Raw genomic sequence first — 21,322 nt, 5'->3', positions numbered from 1 at the left:
TAATTAACGCGATAATTTTGACAGCCCTAGTAATAGATGTATGTAATATTTATTATTTTTGAGAACAAGGGTTCAATCCCGGGTTCTGGGATAAAACCTGTTTTGCCGGTAGTAAGTGTAAAAGCCAAAAATGCCTATGACCATACCTGCTGTTTGTGTTGAATTGTCAAATATAAACTATTTTTTTCTGTTGAATGTTTATCCTAACAAGTTGAATAAATATTATCAAGCTTCAAAATGGTTTGTCGAGCGTGTTTGGTTGTCAACGGGACAATATTACAAATTCTGAAAAAAGATTTAGGGATTTTTTTGGGTCCAAAATATTAATTATATTTGGTCAGTAAAGAAAACAACAGTTTGCACATAAAGGTTATGCTGTCCTGAAAAAAAGGGACACAACCAGGCCATTGTGAAAATTTTTTCTTTGAAATATAAAGGCAACATCAAAGGCATGCAAATTCGGACAAAATAGGCTCAAGTGTTAGAGGGTTAACAACACTCTTTTCTTTTGCCCAGTCAAATATTTTATTTATGTTCCATTTTACAAGACGTTAAAAGAATGGGTGAAACACTAATATGCCACCCTGTGATTTTCTTTCTTTGACTTTAAATGTTACCCGTTAGTTTAGTGACTGTTCTTTGAAGCCACCTAAATAAAAAAGGTTTTCTTGTCACTGCTTTTATGACAAATGTCCTTCTACTTGTGCGCACAAACCGGCCACAGTCTCCCAGTGGGACCGCAACTCAGCCCCAGCGTTGGCCACAAGTGGATTCCTCACCCGTTACAGCCTACTCCACCCAGCCCACGAATCCCAAGGTGCAAGCTGACAGAGGAAGCAAGGCGGTTTTGACTCCTGGCAGTGTTTGAGAGGTTGCTGACGTGCGTGTCGGGCAGGAAGTGTGCAAGAAGCAACGCAGGATCCTGTTTTTCAGACCGCAAGAAACTGGAGGCGTGCCACTGTATATGGCTTGTTATGCAAAACACACACACACTAACACACAGAGTGTGCTCACCTCAACCTCCAGCCATAACTTCCTCGCAAGCCACTCCCCCTACCTAAATTCCAAAATGGATGCCTGCACACAAATGCGCACGCTTCCTACAATCAGTGTCAATCATGCATATGGGGGTTGTAGTTATCTTCACACCTCAGTGCCTTTGAATGACATCATGACGTATGACTTTCTTTCACACTGTAAATAGGCTTTAGCTTGCTGTCATGAAAATGCATCAGGATTTTGTACCAATGTAATACATTGCAATTAGTGGAACATGAACTAATTTTGGCAGTTTACAGGAAACAGTATTTTTTTAACCTAATCCTTCATGAGCCCTAGCTTAAACGAGGTGTACTGTTTTAAATTAAAAGTGTGACTAGGAACCATTGCAAGTATTGGGGCAGTGTAAATATTTTTTCTCTGTTGTAGCTTTCTTGATTGAGTGATGTAATCAATTGCTTTTAAAATGTTATACAGTACTTGGGTGACACAGTGATTTGCTTCTTAGAACGTCCGTCTCACAGTTCTTGAATTGGGGGGTCAAATACAAACTCTGGCCACTTTGGATGCTCTTTCACACACACACCCACGCACACACAAACTTCCTTGCATCTTATTTTGTGCAAAGTTTTATTGTGAACATGGTAGTAAAATGGTGGTTTAAATGTGATCTAACTAAATTTAAGAGAAAACCACCTTCTTGAATATATTCACTTTTAGTGAAATTTAAATGGTCAGGTAGAAAATCATCCTTTTTTGAGGACAGCACTCTTGTTATTTTTGGTTTCTAATTTTATTTTTTTATTTCATTAAGTTTGCACATCAAATAGTCCTTTGAAGGCAATAATCATTTTCTTTCATAAAATTTGTTCGATGATTATTGTCAAATTTTATTGAGACAACTGTCCAAATATACTTACTAGTAAGTAGCCGGATGACACTTAATGACATCTGCCATAAGCATTCATTAATGCTCATGACAGTGTCATGTCATAATTATGAACCCACTTTCAAATAAAGTGTTCCCGTAATTCGGTATTAATTGGCGAGAGGAAAAAAAACTTAAAATAAATATTTTTTCGGACGTTATCCAACTAAATAAGAGTAAATACGAGTAAAATAATCACTTAAATTCACAACCCCTGCATTTTGTAACACATCACAAATTTCTACAATAATAATCAGGCGGTTTTGAAAGATACAGACTTACAGTTAATTTTTAACGATTTCATACTAAATTCTCACGAGAAAGAAGTATGGGTTTATACTTCATACAATTTTCCGGAAATTTCGCAACAGGCACATGTTGTACCAAAAAACGTCTTTAGCAGTAAGTTTTATTTTTTTTCCACAGTTGTGAAAATTACCAATGTGATAATGACAAAGTAGACATCCGCATACCAACACAGGGTTTGGCTTTTGTTCTTTGCGTTGATTAGTATCCAGAAAGTCCATTATATTTTTGGCACGAACTACACAAGATCCATGTTTTCCAAAAACAATTTGAAATGTGAACTCTTCTAAGCATAGCACGCTTTTCCTTCTTGTGTCATTTGGGGGAACTTGGGGCTAAACACGGATTTGGCATTTGTGGGTGTTGGAGAAGTAGCAATGAATGTTCCTGAGGCCACATGGCAGTGCTGCATTTTAATTCAGTTCCATCTCAGCATTCGAAGGAAAAGCCCTTTTGCTGATTGTTTCTGGTCTTGCTGTTAATGTGCAGAGATTTCCCCTGATTTTCAGAATCTTTCATTAATATTTCGGGCCTAAATTCCTTGAATGCCTACAAACAAACAGAAACATGTTAAAATTTTGCAATATTTCTTCAAGCACTTGTTCATAAAGTGGTGGTGAACTTCACCCCATAATTGCTTATGAACAGTTGAGCCTTTTGGGGATGCTTATTACATGTATATCTATATACTAGTATATAAAACACTTCCCTCCCCCTCCCCCTATCTTCCCCTGGTATAGTGGCTGTTCATCTCAAGCTCGGGTCCTCTACTAGAGGCCTGAGAGCTTGAGGGTCCTGCACAGTATCTTTGCTGTTCCAAGGACTGGGCTCTTCTGGACGTAGATGTCTGATGTTTCACCAGGTAGCTGCTGGAGCCACTTCTCCAGTGTGGGGAAGACGGCCCCGAGTGCTCGTATGACCACAGGTTCTAGTGTTGCTTTCACCTTCCAGACTTTTTCCAGCTCTTCCTTGAGCCCTTGCAGTAATAAAACCTCTCCTTAAAAAAACCTAATCTGGATGCCTCAAAATCATTAGTAATTACAGGCCAATATCAAATCTGACATTCCTGGGGAAAATTATCGAAAGGGTTGTGTTCGAACAGATCCAGACTTTCATGATGCAAAACAATCTTTTTGACTCATTTCAGTCTGGATTTCGGTCACAACACAGCACCGAGACCGTGCTTATCAAAGTCCTAAATGATATTCGTCGGAATACCGATGCAGGCAAATCATCTTTTCTGTTACTATTGGATCTCAGTGCCGCATTCGACACGGTTGATCACAACATACTACTCAGCAGATTGGAACAGTGGGTAGGGCTCACTGACACTATACTTCAGTGGTTCACGTCCTATTTACATGATAGGGATTTCTTTGAGTCGGAAACCATCAGTCAGAACGAACCAAATTCACGTGTGGAGTCCCTCAAGGGTCAATTTTTGGACCACTCTTATTTAACATCTACATGCTTCCCTTAGCTTAGATAATGGAACAGTATGACATCTCCTATCACGCCTGTGCAGATGACACACAACTGTACATTTCTGTGTCCCCACATGATTATAGTCCCTTAGTCTCCCTGAGTAAATGCATTCATCAAATCAGTGAATGGATGTGCCAGAATTTTCTCCAGTTAAATGTGGAGAAGACAGAGGTGATCATTTTTGGGCCAAAAAAGGAAAGGTCAAAGATAAGCAGGCAACTTAGCTCAATGTCACTTACAGCTACAAATCAAGTCAGAAACCTTGGCGTAATTATTGACTCAGACCTAAAATTTGATAGCCATCTAAAGTCCGTCACCAAATCTGCTTATTACCACCTAAAAAATATAACCAGAACTAGGCCTGCAAGCAGGACTGAACGGGCCCTCGCAATCTAGCGCAACTCGGACGTCACGCAACTCAGACAGTGTGCAGGTCAGGGTGGTGGCAGATCCTCCTCTCTAATCCTCTCATTAGAACCTAACATGCTCGAAAGTCGCCTCTTTACATTCACACACCTAAGAGATAAAAACCCCTTTTGGAGAGAGTACTACAAAAAAGGAGCCACTACTGAGCTGTGCAGCCAAGCCCTTATTCAAAACCAAAATGAATCTTCTAACTGGGCCAATTCGACCATGTGTGCCAAATTCTGTGGCTCTATAAGCTGCCTGAGTCTCTGAAAGAAAATATTTCCATTTAATGGCGAACAAAGGGTCGTCACGGCAACAGACAGAGACATGTGGACATGGGCCATAAAATAAGTATTTCAAAAGGTCTTGAAACTACAATGACCAACCTGAAAAGAATTGGACATATATTAGAAAAATGAGTGACTTTCTATTGCCACTAGTTGGCGCTGTAGGGTTGATGCAAATGACCCCTACAGGACCCTTCAGAGTATGACTCAACAAGCATGAGATGTTTGGCGCAGATATGTTGTAGATCTTCCAAGTTATGACTGTTCAAAATTTGTGGTTAGACGAAATGGCTTCAGTCATGTTCACTTCTCCTGTTGGACCCTTCTGCTTCAACCAAACCTCAGTATTTTTCATCAGGCACCTGAACACATGTCTTATGGCACCCCTGATGCAGGTTTCAGGTGAATATATTTTTTTCCTTGGAGGAGGAGCCTGTTTAGTAAAAAAAGGCATGTCCTGTTCCCACTAAGGGGGCGCTAGGCCTAATGGGTAATGTATCAATGCACTCGTGTTAAGGGTGGGATCCCGCACATACATGCCAGATATGAAAAAGATTGAGGAGGTAAGGAGCTTTTAGTCTTTTACTGAATTTGTCATTTTGCCAAAAAAATGGCCGACTGTGGCACCACGCCCAGGTCATACCCATGAATAAAAATTCACCATTTTGAAAATTTTAGATCTCCTATGTCTCCTGAATAGTCTCACCAATTTTGAAGATGATCCAACTAACTCCCTCTGTGACAAGGTCTCAAATGTGCACCTTGTTAATTGATAAAAATTTCACATTCGATCCAAAATACCCGATTTCCTGTTGGGTTTGGAATATGGGTGCCAATGCTTTTTTGGAGCAGTTTTGGACAAGGTATAGATTCCCCAAATTTCATTGCTCTACGCTGACAGACCCTAATGTTATAGGCGAATTTTAACATTTCAAGGGGGCGCCACTGAGCCATTTTGATAGATTTTTTTGCAACAATGCAAAATTATCGAAATTTACAATTTTCCGCACGTATGTGGAAATTTTGGTGACTTTTCGTGCATGTTCAGGCCTCCAAATTGGCCGTTTTCATATGCCCTGAAAAAAAAAAAAAATAATAATAATAACTAGGCCTGCAAGCAGGACTGAACGGGCCCTCGCAATCTAGCGCAACTCGGACGTCACGCAACTCGGACTGTGTGCAGGTCAGGGTGGTGGCAGATCCTCCTCTCTAATCATCTCATTAGAACCTAACAAGCTCGAAAGTCGCCTCTTTACATTCACACACCTAACAGATAAAAAAAATCTATTGGAGAGAGTACTACAAAAAAAGAGGTACTACTGAGCTGTGCAGCCAAGCCCTTATTCAAAATCAAAATTAATATTCTAACTGGGCCAATTCGACCAAGTGTGTCAAATATTGTGGCTCTATAAGCTGCCTGAGTCTCTGAAAAAAAATATTTCCTTTAAATGACGAATACAGGGTCGTCACGGCAACAGACAGAGACACGTGGACATGGGCCGTGAATAAGTATTTTAATAGGTCTTGAAACTACAATGACCAACCTGAAAAGAACTGGACATGTATTGGAAAAACGAGTGACTTTCTATTGCCACTAGTTGGCGCTGTAGGGTTGATGCAAATGACCCCTACAAGGCCCTTCAGGGTATGACTCTCAACAAGCACGGGAAGTTTGGCGCAGATATGTTGTATATCTGCCGAGTTATGACTGTTCAAAGTTTTTGGAGAGAAAAATTGTTGACAGTCATTTTCACTTTCCTGTTTGGACCCCTCCGCTTCAACGAAACTTCAATATTTTTCATCAGGCACCTGAAGACAGGTCTTAAGGCTTCCCTTATGCAGCTTTGAGGTAGATTGATTTTTTCCCTTTAGAGGAGGAGTGTGTCCCGTAAAAAAAGGGCATTTCCTGTTCCCACTAGGAGGCGCCAAGCACAAATGGTAAATTTTCAATCCAGTCCTGCTCAGGCTGGTATACCTCACACACATGCCAGATTTAAAATAGATTGAACGTTGTATGAGGGAGTTATCAGTCATTTTCCGAATTCGGTGTTTTGGCGAAAAAATGGCCGACTTTGACACCCCGCCCAGGTCAGGCCCGTGAATGAAAACACACCATTTTGATAACTTAAGATTTCATATGCCTCATGAACAGTCTCGCCAATTTTGAGAATGATCAAACTAATTCCCTAGGTGCCAAGGTGTAAAATGTGCACACTGTAAATCGATAAAAAATTCACATTCAATCCAAAATACCCGATTTCCTGTTGGGTTTGGAATACGCATGCAAGAGACTTTTTGGAGCAGTTTTGTACAAGGTATTGACTCTCCGAATTTCATCCCTCTACGTTGAAAAAACCTAAATGGAGAGGCCTTTTTGAAAATTTCAAGGGGGCGCCACTGAGCCATTTTGCTACATGTTTTCGTAACGTTGCAAGATTATTGAACGTTATGCAAAGCCACATGTATGTTCAAATTTTTGTGAGTTTTCGTGCATGTTCAAGCCTCCAAATGTAAACTCCTACTGTGAACCGATAAAAATTTCACATTCGATCCAAAATACCCGATTTCCTGTTGGATTTGGAATACGGGCGCAAGAGACTTTTTGGAGCAGTTTTGCACAAGGTATCGACTCCCCAAATTTCATCACTCTATGTTAAAAAAACCTAATTGGAAACGCCTTTTTGAAAAATTCAAGGGGGCACCACTGAGGCATTTTGTTACATTTTTTCGTAACATTGCAAGATTATCGAACGTTATCCAAAGCCGCATGTATGTGCAAATTTTTACAAGTTTTTGTGCATATTCAAGCCTCCAAATGTAAACTCCTACTGTGAACCCATGAAAATTTCACATTCGATCCAAAATACCCGATTTCCTGTTGGATTTGGAATACGGGTGCAAGAGACTTTTTGGAGCAGTTTTGCATAAGGTATCTACTCCCCAAATTTCCACGCTCTATGTTGAAAAAACCCAATAGGAAAGGCCTTTTTTAAAACTTCTTTCTGTCGCCACTAGTTGGCACTGTAGAGTTGATGCAAATGACCCCTACAAGAACCTTCAGGGTATGACTCTCAACAAACACGGGAAGTTTGGCGCAGATATGTTGTATATCTGCCGAGTTATGACTGTTCAAAGTTTTTGGCGAGACAAATTGTTGACGTTCATTTTCACTTTCCTGTTTGGACCCCTCCGCCTCAACGAAACCTCAATATTTTTCATCAGGCACCTGAACACAGGTCTTAAGGCTCCCCTGATGCAGGTTTGAGGTCAACAGATTTTTTTCCCTTGGAGGAGGAACCTGTCTCGTAAAAAAAGGCATTTCCTGTTCTCACTAGGGGGCGCTAGACCTAATGGGTAATATTTCAATGCACTCGTGTTAAGGGTGGGATACCACACATACATGCCAAATATGAAAAAGATTGAACGTTGTGTCAAGGAACTATTAGTCATTTACTGAATTTGTCATTTTGCCGAAAAAATGGCCGACTTTGGCACCACGCCCAGGTCAGACCCGTGAATGAAAACGCACCATTTTTAAAACTTAAGATTTCATATGTCTCCTGAACAGTCTCACCCATTTTGAAGATGATCCAACTAACTCCCTCGGCGAAAAGGTCTCAAATGTGCACCCTGTAAATCGATAAAAATTTCATACTTGATCCAAAATAACCGATTGCCTGTTGGGTTTGGAATATGTGTGTAAATGCTTTTTTGGAGCGGTTTTGGACAAGGTATAGACCCCCCAAATTTCATTGCTCTACGCTGACAGACCCTAATGTTATAGGCCAATTTTAAAATTTCAAGGGGGCGCCACTGAGCCATTTTGTTATATCTTTTTGCAACGTTGCAAAATTATCGAAATTTACAATTTTCCGGACGTATGTGCAAATTTTGGTGACTTTTCGTGCATGTTCAGGCCTCCAAATTGGCCGTTTTCATTTGCCCTGAAAAAAAAAAAAAAAATTAAAAAAAAAAAAAAAAAAAAAAATCCTTTGCAAAACAATAGGGCCTTCGCACGCTTAGTGCTCGGGCCCTAATAAAAAAAAAAAAAATCCTTTGCAAAACAATAGGGCCTTCGCACGCTTAGTGCTCAGGCCCTAATTAAGGGGCTTCTGACTCAACAAGAAATAGAAAAACTTATGCATGCATTCATTTTAAGCAGATTGGACTATTGCAACGGTATATTTACGGGTCTTGATAAAAAATCAGTCAGGAAGCTGCAGCTAGTACAGAATGCTGCAGCCAGAGTCCTCACAAATACAAGGAAGCTGGACCACATTACACCGGTTTTGAAATCGCTACACTGGCTTCCAGTGAGTCAAAGGATAGACTATAAAATACTACTGCTCGTCTACAAAACATTTAATGGCCTTGGACCAAAATACATGCTTGATTTGTTAGATACCTATGAGACATCTAGACCCCTAAGGTCGTCTGGAACTGGTCTTCTGCATGTTCCAAGAACAAGAACCAAGCAGGGTGAGGCAGCATTTAGTCATTATGCTCCTCACCTCTGGAACAAGTTACCTGAACATCTGAAGTATGCTCAAACTGTTAGCTCTTTTAAATCAGGGCTTAAAACGCTTTTGTTTAGCACTGCATATCCATAACTGTCTATATATTTCAATCTACTTGCTTTCTATTCCTCTTGTGCTTATCTCCATTGCTGATTTCAACTATTATTTGTAGTTTTTGTTTTATTTATTTATTTTTATTCTATTTGTTATTAAATGCGATTTTTATGTATAATTTTATTTCCGATTTTGATTGTCTTGGTTTTTACGTTGTATTGATTTAAATGTGATTTTTATGATCTTCATGTGATGTAAAGCACTTTGAATTGCCTTGTGTTGAATTGTGCTATATAAATAAATTTGCCTTGCCTTGCCTTGCCCTTGGTATTTATCTCTTTTTCCTGATATTGCCATCATTGGGAATGGCTACATCGATCCCAACTGCTGCCGTCTGCTGCTTATCCATGATCACGATGCCCAGTTGGTTGGCCACGACCATCGTATTAGTTTGTATTTGGAAGTCCCACAGGATCTTAGCCTCCTCACTTTCCACTACCTTGGGAGGTATTTGCCATTGCGATCTAGGAGTCTCCAGTCCATACTCTGCACCAATCTTTCTGTGCACTATACCGGCTACTTGGTTATGGTGTTCCATGTATTCTTTTCCTGCCAGTATCATACACCCTGCTATTTTGTGTTGTACTGTTTCAGGGGCCTCTTTGCACAGCCTGCACCTGGGATCCTGCCTGGTGTGGTATATCTGGGCCTCTATTGCTCTGGTCCTGCCCCTGTGGTGCCATAATTAGTTTGCTGTCTTCAGTTCAGCCCTCTTTAACCATTGGTAGGATTTGTTCATATCTGCCACCATAATTAGTTTGCTGTCTTCAGTTCAGCCCTCTCTAACCATTGGTAGGATTTGTTCATGTCTGCCACTTCAGCTATCTGTCAGCGGTACATCCCATGCAGGGGTTTTTCCTCCCATGATGGTTCCTCCAACTCCTCCTTTTCCAGTCTCCAATGCCTGAGACATTAACTAAGTGCTTCATCATTTGGGGCCATCTTTGGGATGTATTTGTGGACCTTGGATGTTTCCTTTTGGATCGTGGTCCTGATGTTCATTAACCCTCAGCTTCCCTCCTTGCGCTTATTGTATAGCCTCTGGACACTGGATATGGGGTGGAACCCTCCGTGCATGGTGAACAGATTCCGTGTTTTCACAATTTGTGGTATGAACTTCCTTCTTTGGCCAGCTTATTATCCCAGCAGGGTATCTGATCGCTGGTAGGGCATAGCTGTTAATTACTCGGATCTTGTTCTTGCCGTTGAGCAGACTTCTCAGGACCTACTGTACCTTACCCGTGCAGATACAGATACCATTGCGGCTTTCCTTGTAGCCTCTTTTTTGTTGCCATTTGCCTGTGGTATTCCAAGGTACATGTAGCTCACCTCAACATCTACTATCCTGCCCTCTTGGAGTGCAACACCCTCTGTCTGGACTACCTTCCTCTCTTTGTCACCATCCGGCCACCATTTCCCCAGTCCAAATGACATTCCAATGTCCCAGCTGTAAATCCTGGTGGTTTGGATCAGTGAGTCAATTGCCACGTTTACATGGAGCCAAATATTCCAATTACAATCGGAATATTTGTTCAAACCGAATAAATGTGTTCCATATAAACACCTCATTCGGAATGAACAGGCCCAAACCGAATGGAATTTCATTCCGATTCAAAGGGGTGGAATATTCCTTTTCCCAAACCGATTAGAAGTAAAATTATATCATGTAAACTGGGAAGCGGAATGGTGTCTGGTTGCGTTCTTTCTGCGCATGCTCCGTATTGACGTGGTGACGTCACTTGGTGACGTAAGTAACGTCACTTGCAACATGGCTTCCAAGCACACGCACAGCGCACCCACACAACTTTTTAAATGAACGGCGTATCATTCTGAAGTTTTGTTTCCACTCGAAAAGTTAAAACAGCAGCTGATCTGACGATCGATCTCCATGTTTTGCAACGTGACACTTTGTTTTGATTAATCTGCGCATGTCAGACGGCAGTTGTCAAACGTCCTTTCGGAATAAAGGCAGTCACATGTAAACGCTGGATCGGAATAGATGAAGTGACATGTAAACAGCTGATGTGAAATTTCCATTCGGAATGATTTGAATCGGTATGAATAAAAGTCAGCATATAAACGTGGCTATGTAAACGCTGGATCGGAATAGATGAAGTGACATGTAAACAGCTGATGTGAAATTTCCATTCGGAATGATTTGAATCGGTATGAATAAAAGTCAGCATGTAAACGTGGCTAATGTCTCCCTCGGTCTTAGCATACAGCTTGATATATATATTCATATAAAAATAGTGTATGTAATGAGGCTGACCTAGCTGTTTCCAACAAATCTGTTACTATGTAGAATGTTCAAATTATTAACTTTTTTAATTTTTTAAAATTTTTTATTTTATTAAACGTGTTGTACGTATCAAGTTCAAAATGGGAGACTATTTGAAGGGGGAAAAACAGTCACGTTATTCAATTTGAAATTTAAATTCATGGAAGTGTATTCAATTGAATAGAGCTTGAAAAGAATTTGCCAAGTATTGTATTCTGGTTTTATTAGCGCTGGGAATTGAGGTTTGCGCCAATACATACTTTGTATCTGCGTGAAATTAGAACAGATGCAAGTTTTTGTGTGATTCCATGCTGAGTTTGAATTTTGAATGATGCCCTTTGAGCACTAAACACTTTTTTGTTCAATCTAATAATGAATAATACATATTTGGTTTTACAATTTTTAAACTAAGGGTCAAAAGTGTTGATGTAGGAAGTGAGGAATGTGTGTTCCTGCTATAATATTTCTGGCATAGTTAACATCCTTTTTAAAAAATCCCCTTTCATCCCGTTGTGGCATATTACTGTCTCACACACACACAAACACATGGCATGCAGTAGAAGACTTGCATGCTGTGCTTGCATGGTTATAATGACGTCATTGGACAAACAAAGGCGTACTCTGCAAAGAAAAGAAAGGTGCAGCAGCAGATGGATTGAAGAGGGCGGAATCACTTGTGTCAACACGTATGCGTATATAACATACCGGGTTTCTTTTTAAGCATGCGCGAACGCGTGTAAGCCCATGTGCAGACACGTTGCTCAGGAATGGAGCGCAGCCACGTATGGTAAGAGGATCAATAGGTTTTAGCTGAGGGGAAAACGAAGGCACACATCTTACACAGGGTCAGGACATCCCACACAGGGAGGGGGAGGCAGAGATGGTTCATTGTTGTTGTTTTTTTCTCCTCCCTCTTTCTCTCCCTGCCCATTTCCTTACTTTCCTCTGCGGGATGTTGAGAAAGTAAACGAGAAAGAGCTAGCTGACAGATTTGCAACATGCTCGATCACGCTAACGCCACTCCTCCTTCTCATCATCCCGCTGCTGCCGCGCTGCCCCCCATCAGCTGTTCTCCGGAGGAATGACTCCCTGAAGCCGGCTCACCATGTGGATGCGGGGCAGGCATTTCCAGACCTTTGCTGGAAGAATACCGAGGAAAAAAGGAGCAACGGTGGTGTCGGCCCAGAGGGCTTGGCGTGGGTGGACGCACTGCTGGGAGTCCATACGCTGCAGTTTTTACACTGGGATTTAATTTGCCTTTTTATATAGTAGTTTTATCATTTTCATGGATTTAATGGTGCTACTTTATTTTTAAGTGTCCCCCCCCCATTTACAATCCAAGACTTCCATTCATACCTTTCTGCCAGACTGAACTGGTATACTGCAGCAAGCATGGGACACCACAGATGATACCGGTGCTTGCTCTTTGCCTGTGGATAGAGTGCTTGAATTCAAGCTTGAAAAGAGCTGAGTCAAACTCAGCATGAAGCCTGGACTGTGTCCAGGTGTCTCCAGTGATAGGACCATGAAGCATCTTAGCCACTTTCCCTTTAGAAGACACTCCTGGATATGGTGAGTTTCAACAAATTACTAATGTTTTTCTTTCCCACCCATGCAATCTCAGGCCAGCAAACATGTGAAACTGGGCCAACATTTCCTGCCATTTTTCTTCCTCAACAAATGTAAACAAGGGGAAAAATAACAAGTGCAACAAGTTTATGTTTACTAATTTTGAGCAGCCTACCAAGCTATGGGAAAAATAAACTCCACAAATGCCATTCTGCGTTGTTGGCATTTTCTGCTGTCTGGTGTTTATTTGTCGTCCCCTATGAGGCTGTATGGTCCTTCAGGAATACTGTTGTTGTACCATGGTTTTGTATGCTTTACAACGAGAGAAGGCTCGTACAGTTAAGTCAATTATATCAACCGAAAGTGCTGTTTGGAACGGCAACCTTTTTCCTTTCTGCAAACAATGGACATAAAATGGACATAAGGCTATCTTTTTTTTTTTAAATTCATTTCATTTCAGGCAGTTACATTCATCTTCACAAATACAGTTCTTTGCTTTCAAGAAACAACAGAGATCTTCTTATTGCTTAAAGCAGTTTGTCTAGTTGTTTGTCTGCAGCAAATTCCAAAATGTCAGTTGAAAATGGATGCTACTTTATTTGGCTGGTTTCCTAAGCCTACACAACTCATATTTCATGGTAGCGAAACTTTCATGGCATATGCGCAGGAAGGCATCTCTCTTCTGTAGGCCACACTTTCAGTACACATCGCTCAAAAGGGCTCCAGACTGCCCCCATATGGGGGCATTTTGCGACTAAATTTAGAGCCAGTGCGTGTATCATTTTCATCTACTCGCATATGCACGACCAGTAAGATTGTGTTTTTTGTTTTTGGTGACAAACTACTTCATGGTTAAATCGACTACTTCGCAGTAATGTAACGAGTTGGTTTGCCAAGCGAAAATACAACAGAAGATAAGGACTTCCTGGCCACTTCCAGGAGAACGAGACTCACAAAACGGCCGCCCCGAGAGGCTCAGCGCAATGATTGTAACATCCTCAGTAACGTTATTAGACTTTGTCGTTTTATGAAGATTTATTTCAATCGGAACTCTGCGACTGCTTGTAAACCGCACTCTCCCGCCAATGTAATGCATTCAAATGCGTTTCACGAAAGAAACAGTGCTCACAAAACGGACTCGGACAAGCTGGCAACAGAACGTAGAATCTACAATACATACAGTATATACAGTATATGTATAAATATATACAGTATATATATATATATATATATATATATATATATATATATATATATATATATATATATACACATATATATGACAAGACTGAAAAAGCAGTTCCTGCACTTGCAGCCCTCTTTAAAATAAACTGCTTTTTTTTAAGCCAAAAGCACTGTTGTGTTTGATAGAACAATATGTTTATATACTTCCATAGCATATTCATTGCGCATTAAGCCCCCAAACTATTTTTAATTTGTCCGTTTTACCCAGGAAACCCCTGTTTACTGATGTCGCGCAACCGCTTTTCTTTCAACCCAACCATAAAAAGAATAGAATAAAACAATGAAAAGTAGTCTTTGTGCAGCTTATACAATAGAGTTAATTTATTTTCCCCTCAGAATAACTCAAATTATAGCCATTAGTATCTAAACCCCTGGCAACTAAAGTGAGTACACCCCTTAGAAACTACATCCCTAATGTCCAAATTGAGTACTGCTTGTCATTTTCCCTCCAAAATGTCATGTGACCCATTATTGTTACTAGGTCGAGGTGTGCATAGGGAGCAGTTGTGTTCAAATTAGTAGTGCAGCTCTCACACTCTCTCATGCTGGTCACTGAAAGTTCCAACATGGCACCATGGCAAATAACTCTCTGAGGATCTTAAAACATATATTGTTGCGCTACATGAAGATTGCCAACACCCTGAAACTGAGCTGCAGCACAGCGGCTAAATCATCCAGCGTATTAAAAGCGAAGGGTCCACTCAGAACAGGCCTCGGGTTGGTTGTCCAAAGAAGATGAGCGCACGTGCTGCAGGTGTTGGAGAGTTACATTCCAGTGAGGGACATATTGACAACTTTCACTAAGGAGTGTACCCACTTTTGTTGCCGGGGGTTTAGATATTATGGCTATATTTTGAGGGGAAAATAAATTAACTCTATTATATAAGCTACACACAGACTACTTTTCATTGTGTCAAAGTGTCATTTTGTCAGTGTTGTCCCATGAAAAGACTCTCTCGTGGAATCGCATTTTAAAATATGTTGGGTGTTTTGGCTCTCTCGGTCAAAAAGGTTTCCGACCCGTGACTTAAACCCATAACTATCTTTTTCATATGTATATTATATATATGTATATATATATATATATATATTTTTTTTTTGTTTGTTTTTGTCATGGACGGGACACTCCGCATCCATGTTACAGCTGGGTCTACCTAAAAAAAAATCCCATGTTAACCTAATTTGTAAGCTGTATACTGGTTGATGTCAAAACTGATATAGAATAAAATATAGATAAATAAATGGTAGTTTTATGCATTTATTATGAAACTATTTATCAGTTAAACAGTGAAAATTATAAGAAGACTTAGAATGTCGATTTACAGTGTGCACCCCTGAATCTTCTGCTTGCGCCGCTAAAATTTTAAGTTGGGGGCCACTGTGCTCCTAGTAAAAAATGTTAGTCTGGCGCTCTTCTCAAATATTCACATAACCCGTTGGTTCGTGAGCAGGTGCCCTTGGAACAGTATCACTGAGGCAAATTTTTCGCACACCTTGCTCCCATGCACCTACATGCAACTGGAGTTATTCGAATGTGCGCTCATCAAGAACCATTTCTTTCGAACATTTTATGAGGTATTACCTCCGAAGGTAACGCTAGATTTGCGGGTATACAAAGTAGTTTGCTTGCTAACTCCGTACTCTGTGGATCGTAAATGGACTTTGAAATAAAAACCAGATACAGTACCTCGCAACTATTGGGCAGAATGATAGTCGACTGTGACACGTCTCGTGTCGGCTACTGCTGCACTGCTTAAAGCGCTTTGAGCGCCTTGAAAGGTGGAAAAGCGCTATACAAGTATAACACATATTTACCATTTCTAGCGGTGTTGCTCGTAGCTGGCCGGCTGTTTTGCCATGCATCTAAAAAAATACATCTTCCTTCTGTAGTCTGAGTGGTTATGTTGGGCGGGCTTTGTGTAATAACGAATAAAGTGAGTCAAGCCTGCGTCAAACCATGACAGCATACAGCACTCGCCGACAATACAATACGTGTGTTCTAGTCAACTACCCTTCTGCCAAGGGCCTGCTTAATATCTCACGTTACATTTGGAGGTAGTAGCTAGACGTATATAAAATGTGGCCCTATGGGACGGTTTTGAAGTTGGCTTCACTGTAGACGGTTGCACAACGTCAGAGCTCACTTCAACATCTGCAATAGATGATCTTCCTCAACAAAGTGAGGAGTAGTGCCAAAAATGTGGAGGAGGCGAAGATGTTTCTGACATTGCATACACGACCCCAAGCCTAGCTGGCATGGCAGATGAGTTGTGGGAAACAAGTTACTTGTAGACAGATACAGACCTGATTTGGTGACAGATAGTTGGCACTTGAGCAGAGCACAGTCAGCAGACATGTCTACTGTACAGCGTCTAAGACCTTAAGAGCATGCTTTATTTTTTCACTATTTTTTGAGAAAATAACTGAGATTTAATTTTTAGATTTTTTTATAACCCTCTCCTAATTCAAACACAATATTTTCCGGGAAGTTATTAAACAATCCATTATGGGTGGGATGCTGTTTAGCAATTAATGAGGCCGGGAAATGTCCCAGTTACTTGCAAAAGAAATTACATCTTTGACAGGCATGGAAAAACTGGAATCTGGCATAGCCTTCAAAGTTCTAAAGTTTCGCTTGGCCTTTACTTGCAAAGGTAAAAAATATAGCTTTGTAGGTCAGTGTAGTTCATTTTTTATACAAAGTCAAAACTCTTGACAGCTTGACAATGCTGATTGGCAGTGTAATAAAAGGATGTAATATTACCTCTGGAGCTGGAAAATTTGAAGGACAATTTCTTCCCACTAATTCTCTTCTCTGTCAGTCAGTGAAACGGAAATGTTGATAAAGGATACAGTGGAAATATCTGTGATTTTATAGGCCACATTGAATATTTCTTTTCATCGGTAGGGTATTTGTTCCATCCTTATTTTATTTGTGCACATGTCTGACTAAGATGTGATGTCTTTCAGGTTACCTTAATTTTTTTTTATAAACCACTACTTTTTTCTCTTCATTTGAAACCTGCATTTTTTTTTATAACTTAAGGTCCGCAGCCTGGACGCAACGTCATGATGATGTTGCCACTTGGGATGTGCTTATTACGGACAGGATGATACTCTTAAACTCACAATATGATGCACCTCGATAAGCCAAAGTTGTACATGCAAATGCTGTACAAACTACCGTATAAAGCGGTCACAAAATACAATCCAATGATCTGTAATCTCACATTTTGTGGATTTTGGGCTGTGGAAGAATGTTATCTAGAGCTAGTGCAATACTCCCTCCAAAAAAAAGGAACCAAAACCTGTGGGTAAGCTATTGTTTCAAAATAAAAATGAATATCAAATTGGTCTCTTGAGCTTCAAGACCGCTTGATATCGCCATTGAGCAAATTAACCACAATGAAGCTTTCAACCATTTCCCTTGGGAGAGAGACAATTCCTGCTGCCACCTAATGTCAACACTGTTGTTGTACAACATATTGCTACCGTGCCACATGCTTCCCACCCAGCATGCAATGCGGTACTTTGTATATAAATTTCTTAGTTGAGGTAATGTTCTTTCCTAAATATTTCTTTGATTACTGTTCAAGTTCATTTATTGCTAGTTATGCTATTTAGTTTGTTATGATGTGATTAGTTATGCAACTTTATTTCTCTAAACTGTGAGTTTGAATGACCTTTGATTGAATCACATCCTATTACTTGCAGTTGGTTGAGAAATAGGGAAAAGAACCTCATGACAGAGAATAATAAATATGTTATTAATGACCCTGGATATGGCCTGTATCTTGAGGAATATAATATGTGTGTCTACATTATTGATCTGTTGATTAAACAATTAAATTGGATGTGAAGTCGCCATACAGATCCACTGGTTCTAGCAACTAATTTTATATCTATGTGCGTTGCTTGATAAAGACCCAGGCACATTAGATTTGTTCCTAGAAATAATATACAAACATCCTCGCTCGAGATGACTGAAAAACAGACGTCTTTGGACAGGTTTTTTAAGGGAAAAAGGCCACCTGCTGAACCAGAAGAGGAGCCTATAACTAAGTCCATTCTACATAATATGTGGCTAAAAGTTAGCAAACGAGGCAACAAAAGCAAATGCGCTGTGAGCATCATACCTCGTAGCTATCTGTATTGCTAAAGCCAAGAAACTTCACGATTGAAGAAGAACTCATGTCTGCGACCAAGGATATTTGCCGTCAAGTTTTAGGAGAGGCCGCTTTCAAAATAGGTTGATTATATATATTGTGATTTACATTTACCCTGCACTTAATGTTTTTAGCCCCGTCGTGTTATTTATATTTACTGTAATTTTCTGCCAGTCCGTAAAAAGATGACCCGCATCACAGCGGTCTGTGGTGCAAAAAAGGTTGGGGACCTGTGATTTAGTTATGCATCGCGATCCAATTTTTCCAGACTTGATGCTTATCGTGAAGTTTCGTATCACGATATATCATCAAATGAGATTTTGTCCCAAGTCTAGTGTTTATAGTCTCTAACAATTGGCAGGAGTGTTTTGACGGCAAATAGCCTTGGTCGCACAGTGAGTTCTTCTCCGATCGAGAAAGGTTTCTTTGCTTTAGCAATATGTTTCGCCACGAGGTATGATGCTCTCAGTGCATCTGCTTTTGTTGCCTCGTGTGCAAGCTTTTAGCCACATATTATGCAGAATGAACTTGGTTGTAGGCTCCTCTTCTGGCTCAGCAGATGGCCTTTTCCCTGTAAAAAAAAAGCTCTCCAAAGACGTCTGGTTTTAGTCATCTTCGCTAACGTGTGGGCTTATTATTTCAGAGAACAAATCTGATGCGCCAACGTCATTATCGAGGACATGCGTACACTAATCCGAGCAAAAAAAACGAAGTACCCCATCCGCTATTGCTGAGGTGTGCTACTCGCAGCACTCAGCCAACAGAAGCCAACATTGCTGCTGTATACATTCACTGACGCTGTGCTGCTATGTGTGTGCAACACCCCAGTAATGGCAGCTACCCACTAGAGGGCGACGTACACAAATCTCTACTCGGATTAGTCAGTCAGATTGCAGTCGTTAACAAATTATTTATTATTTCTCTTTGGCCAGGTAGCAAATGGCGCCACAGACCAGTCCGCCCCCGGCCTAGTGGTCGGGGATCAGTGTTCTAGTTGACAACACTCTTGAGTTTTTGTTTATCAAAATAAATATCAGCTAACTGCAGTAACCACTAAATAACAAGATACATTTTGCTTAATAGTGAGAGGTAATTTTCATACTCTTTCGTTGTTGTTGTTTATTAGTCTAAGTAATGTCTGTAAAATAGTTTGGTTTTCAATAAGGCGAAAGTCCAAATAGGTTGGAAGGATGCAGTTGGAAAGTAGCATATTTTGCTCTTCATGCCCTAACCAACATAGTTCACTTTTTTTTTTTTTTTAAATAAATATTTTTGCAACTTCATTTTTGTCTCTCAGTGTTTGTTCAACCTTCAAAAGGATAACTCTTTGTATATACACTTTTAATAGCTTCCTACAAAACCTACAGTATTTGTTTTGTTGTCTGTGAGAACATTAATGTGTCCCACGAGGTGCGCGGTGCAGCGTTAACCTAATTATGAACTGACTTCAGCATAACAGGCATGTTTCTCACCGATATGTCTCAGTTTTGTGTGCATGGCCGCTAACGTGGAATGCCAGTTCTTGCCCACAAAGACCTTACTGTTTCACCTCCTTTTTTTCATATTTTTCTTCCCCTAAGAGAGGAAGCAACGACTCACTTGACCAGGAAGTGTGTTTACTTTATTGTGTGTATTATACTTTGACTTTTTTACATCAGGTTAAAAAATATTATTTATTTTCAAACTATTCAGCATGTTTGAGTTATCATCACCCATTGTTGCTCTTGTGGTCATAGTACAAATGTCTTCGCTCATATTTTGAATGAGGTGTAGTACAATGATTCCACTTGGGCTGAATTTTAACACATTTAAAAGTATACATATAATCATGACAGTACATGGTTTTGGTTTTCATAAAGTTTGAGGAATGTACATCAAAAGTATATTACCTGACAAGCCATACAGGAGGTACTCTTAATTTGCAATGGCATACCGCACGCATGCTATTTTTAGACCGTGATGTCGCATCGTAAAGCGGAAGTAAAGCCGAAGTGGGACATTATAGACCCGCCCTCGCATAGAAACAATGTAACTTGTGCTACTTTTATCCGGTAATCTTTCAAAAACGAACGTGCCGTTCACACATTGCTTTTTTGGAACTTGTAGAAACGACTCAAGACATTACGACATATGACGGATATTTTCTTCAAACGTTTCCGGAAACCAAAAACTCGGGAGGAAAAAATTTGAAGACCGAATCAGCTTGCGCGGACTTTAACACCAGCTCTGTGAATCCATTAACATATGCAGTAAACATTTTGTTGGGTTGGCATGGTCTGTCAGAGGAGAAAAGGGTAAGCCATTTTTATATTTTTAACCTATTTTTTAGCGTAACGTTGTGCCGTACTGCTTCTGTCTGACAATGAATGACCTGAAAAGAATTACTATGGTATCTGACTGCCACTGTTACCGTTTCTGATATATATATATATATATATATATATATATATTTCGATTAATTAATCATAAAGCTTTTGACGCGTTAAAGAGTTTAACGCAATTAATTGTTTCAGCTCCAATTGTCCACATGAGAAACCTTCCTACTCACGTGTTTCTGGTACGCCGGTAAATCTGACGCACACAAACAAAAGCTAACAGTATCAGTGATGGGAGATGACGTTTTATTTGGACAGTTAGGGGCTAGTTTTTCCCTATAAAACGCGTCCTGATGGGACAATGGACAAGAGCATCGTTTTGTGCAAGCTGCCGATGTGGCCGCGCGCCTTCCTCGACCCCCAGGATCCCGGCGGGGTCGGCTTGGCGGTCGCAGCTGCCCCCGGCGGGCCACCTCGGCCGGCGCTTGTGGAAGCTGCTATACGATGACAAAAAGCAGACCAAAGAAGACCTATTGAAGTCTGTCGAGTATGTTGCTTTGACACGGGACCACTGGACTTCCTTGAGCAATTCCTGACTGTGCAAAAAGCCAATGACAGACACAATGCAGTAAACTGTGCAGACCAGTTTTTTTCGGCTGAGTCCTGGGAGATTGAACGAAAAGTCACAACAATTGGTACGGA

The 21,322-nt window shown here is 40.4% G+C and overlaps 1 protein-coding gene across 8 annotated transcripts in view; it reads left to right on the top strand.

The window, feature by feature from the left end:
• The window catches only part of pde4d (phosphodiesterase 4D, cAMP-specific), a 465,837-nt gene that overhangs the window by 335,593 nt on the left and 108,922 nt on the right, over window positions 1–21,322 (top strand). The window contains exon 2 of one of the 8 annotated variants that reach the window (XM_057830872.1): window positions 2,974–12,897. The exons of the other annotated variants lie outside the window; for them this stretch is intronic. Coding sequence (XP_057686855.1) covers window positions 12,809–12,897 — 89 coding nt within the window. The 5' untranslated portion in view covers window positions 2,974–12,808. The remainder of the gene's footprint in view (window positions 1–2,973; window positions 12,898–21,322) is intronic. 8 annotated transcript variants of the gene reach the window in all.

This window comes from Corythoichthys intestinalis, chromosome 3 (assembly GCF_030265065.1).
Source record: "Corythoichthys intestinalis isolate RoL2023-P3 chromosome 3, ASM3026506v1, whole genome shotgun sequence".
Taxonomy (NCBI): domain Eukaryota; kingdom Metazoa; phylum Chordata; class Actinopteri; order Syngnathiformes; family Syngnathidae; genus Corythoichthys; species Corythoichthys intestinalis.
The sequence above is the reverse complement of the archived record's forward strand: the minus strand, read 5'-3'. Positions and strand labels throughout refer to the sequence as shown.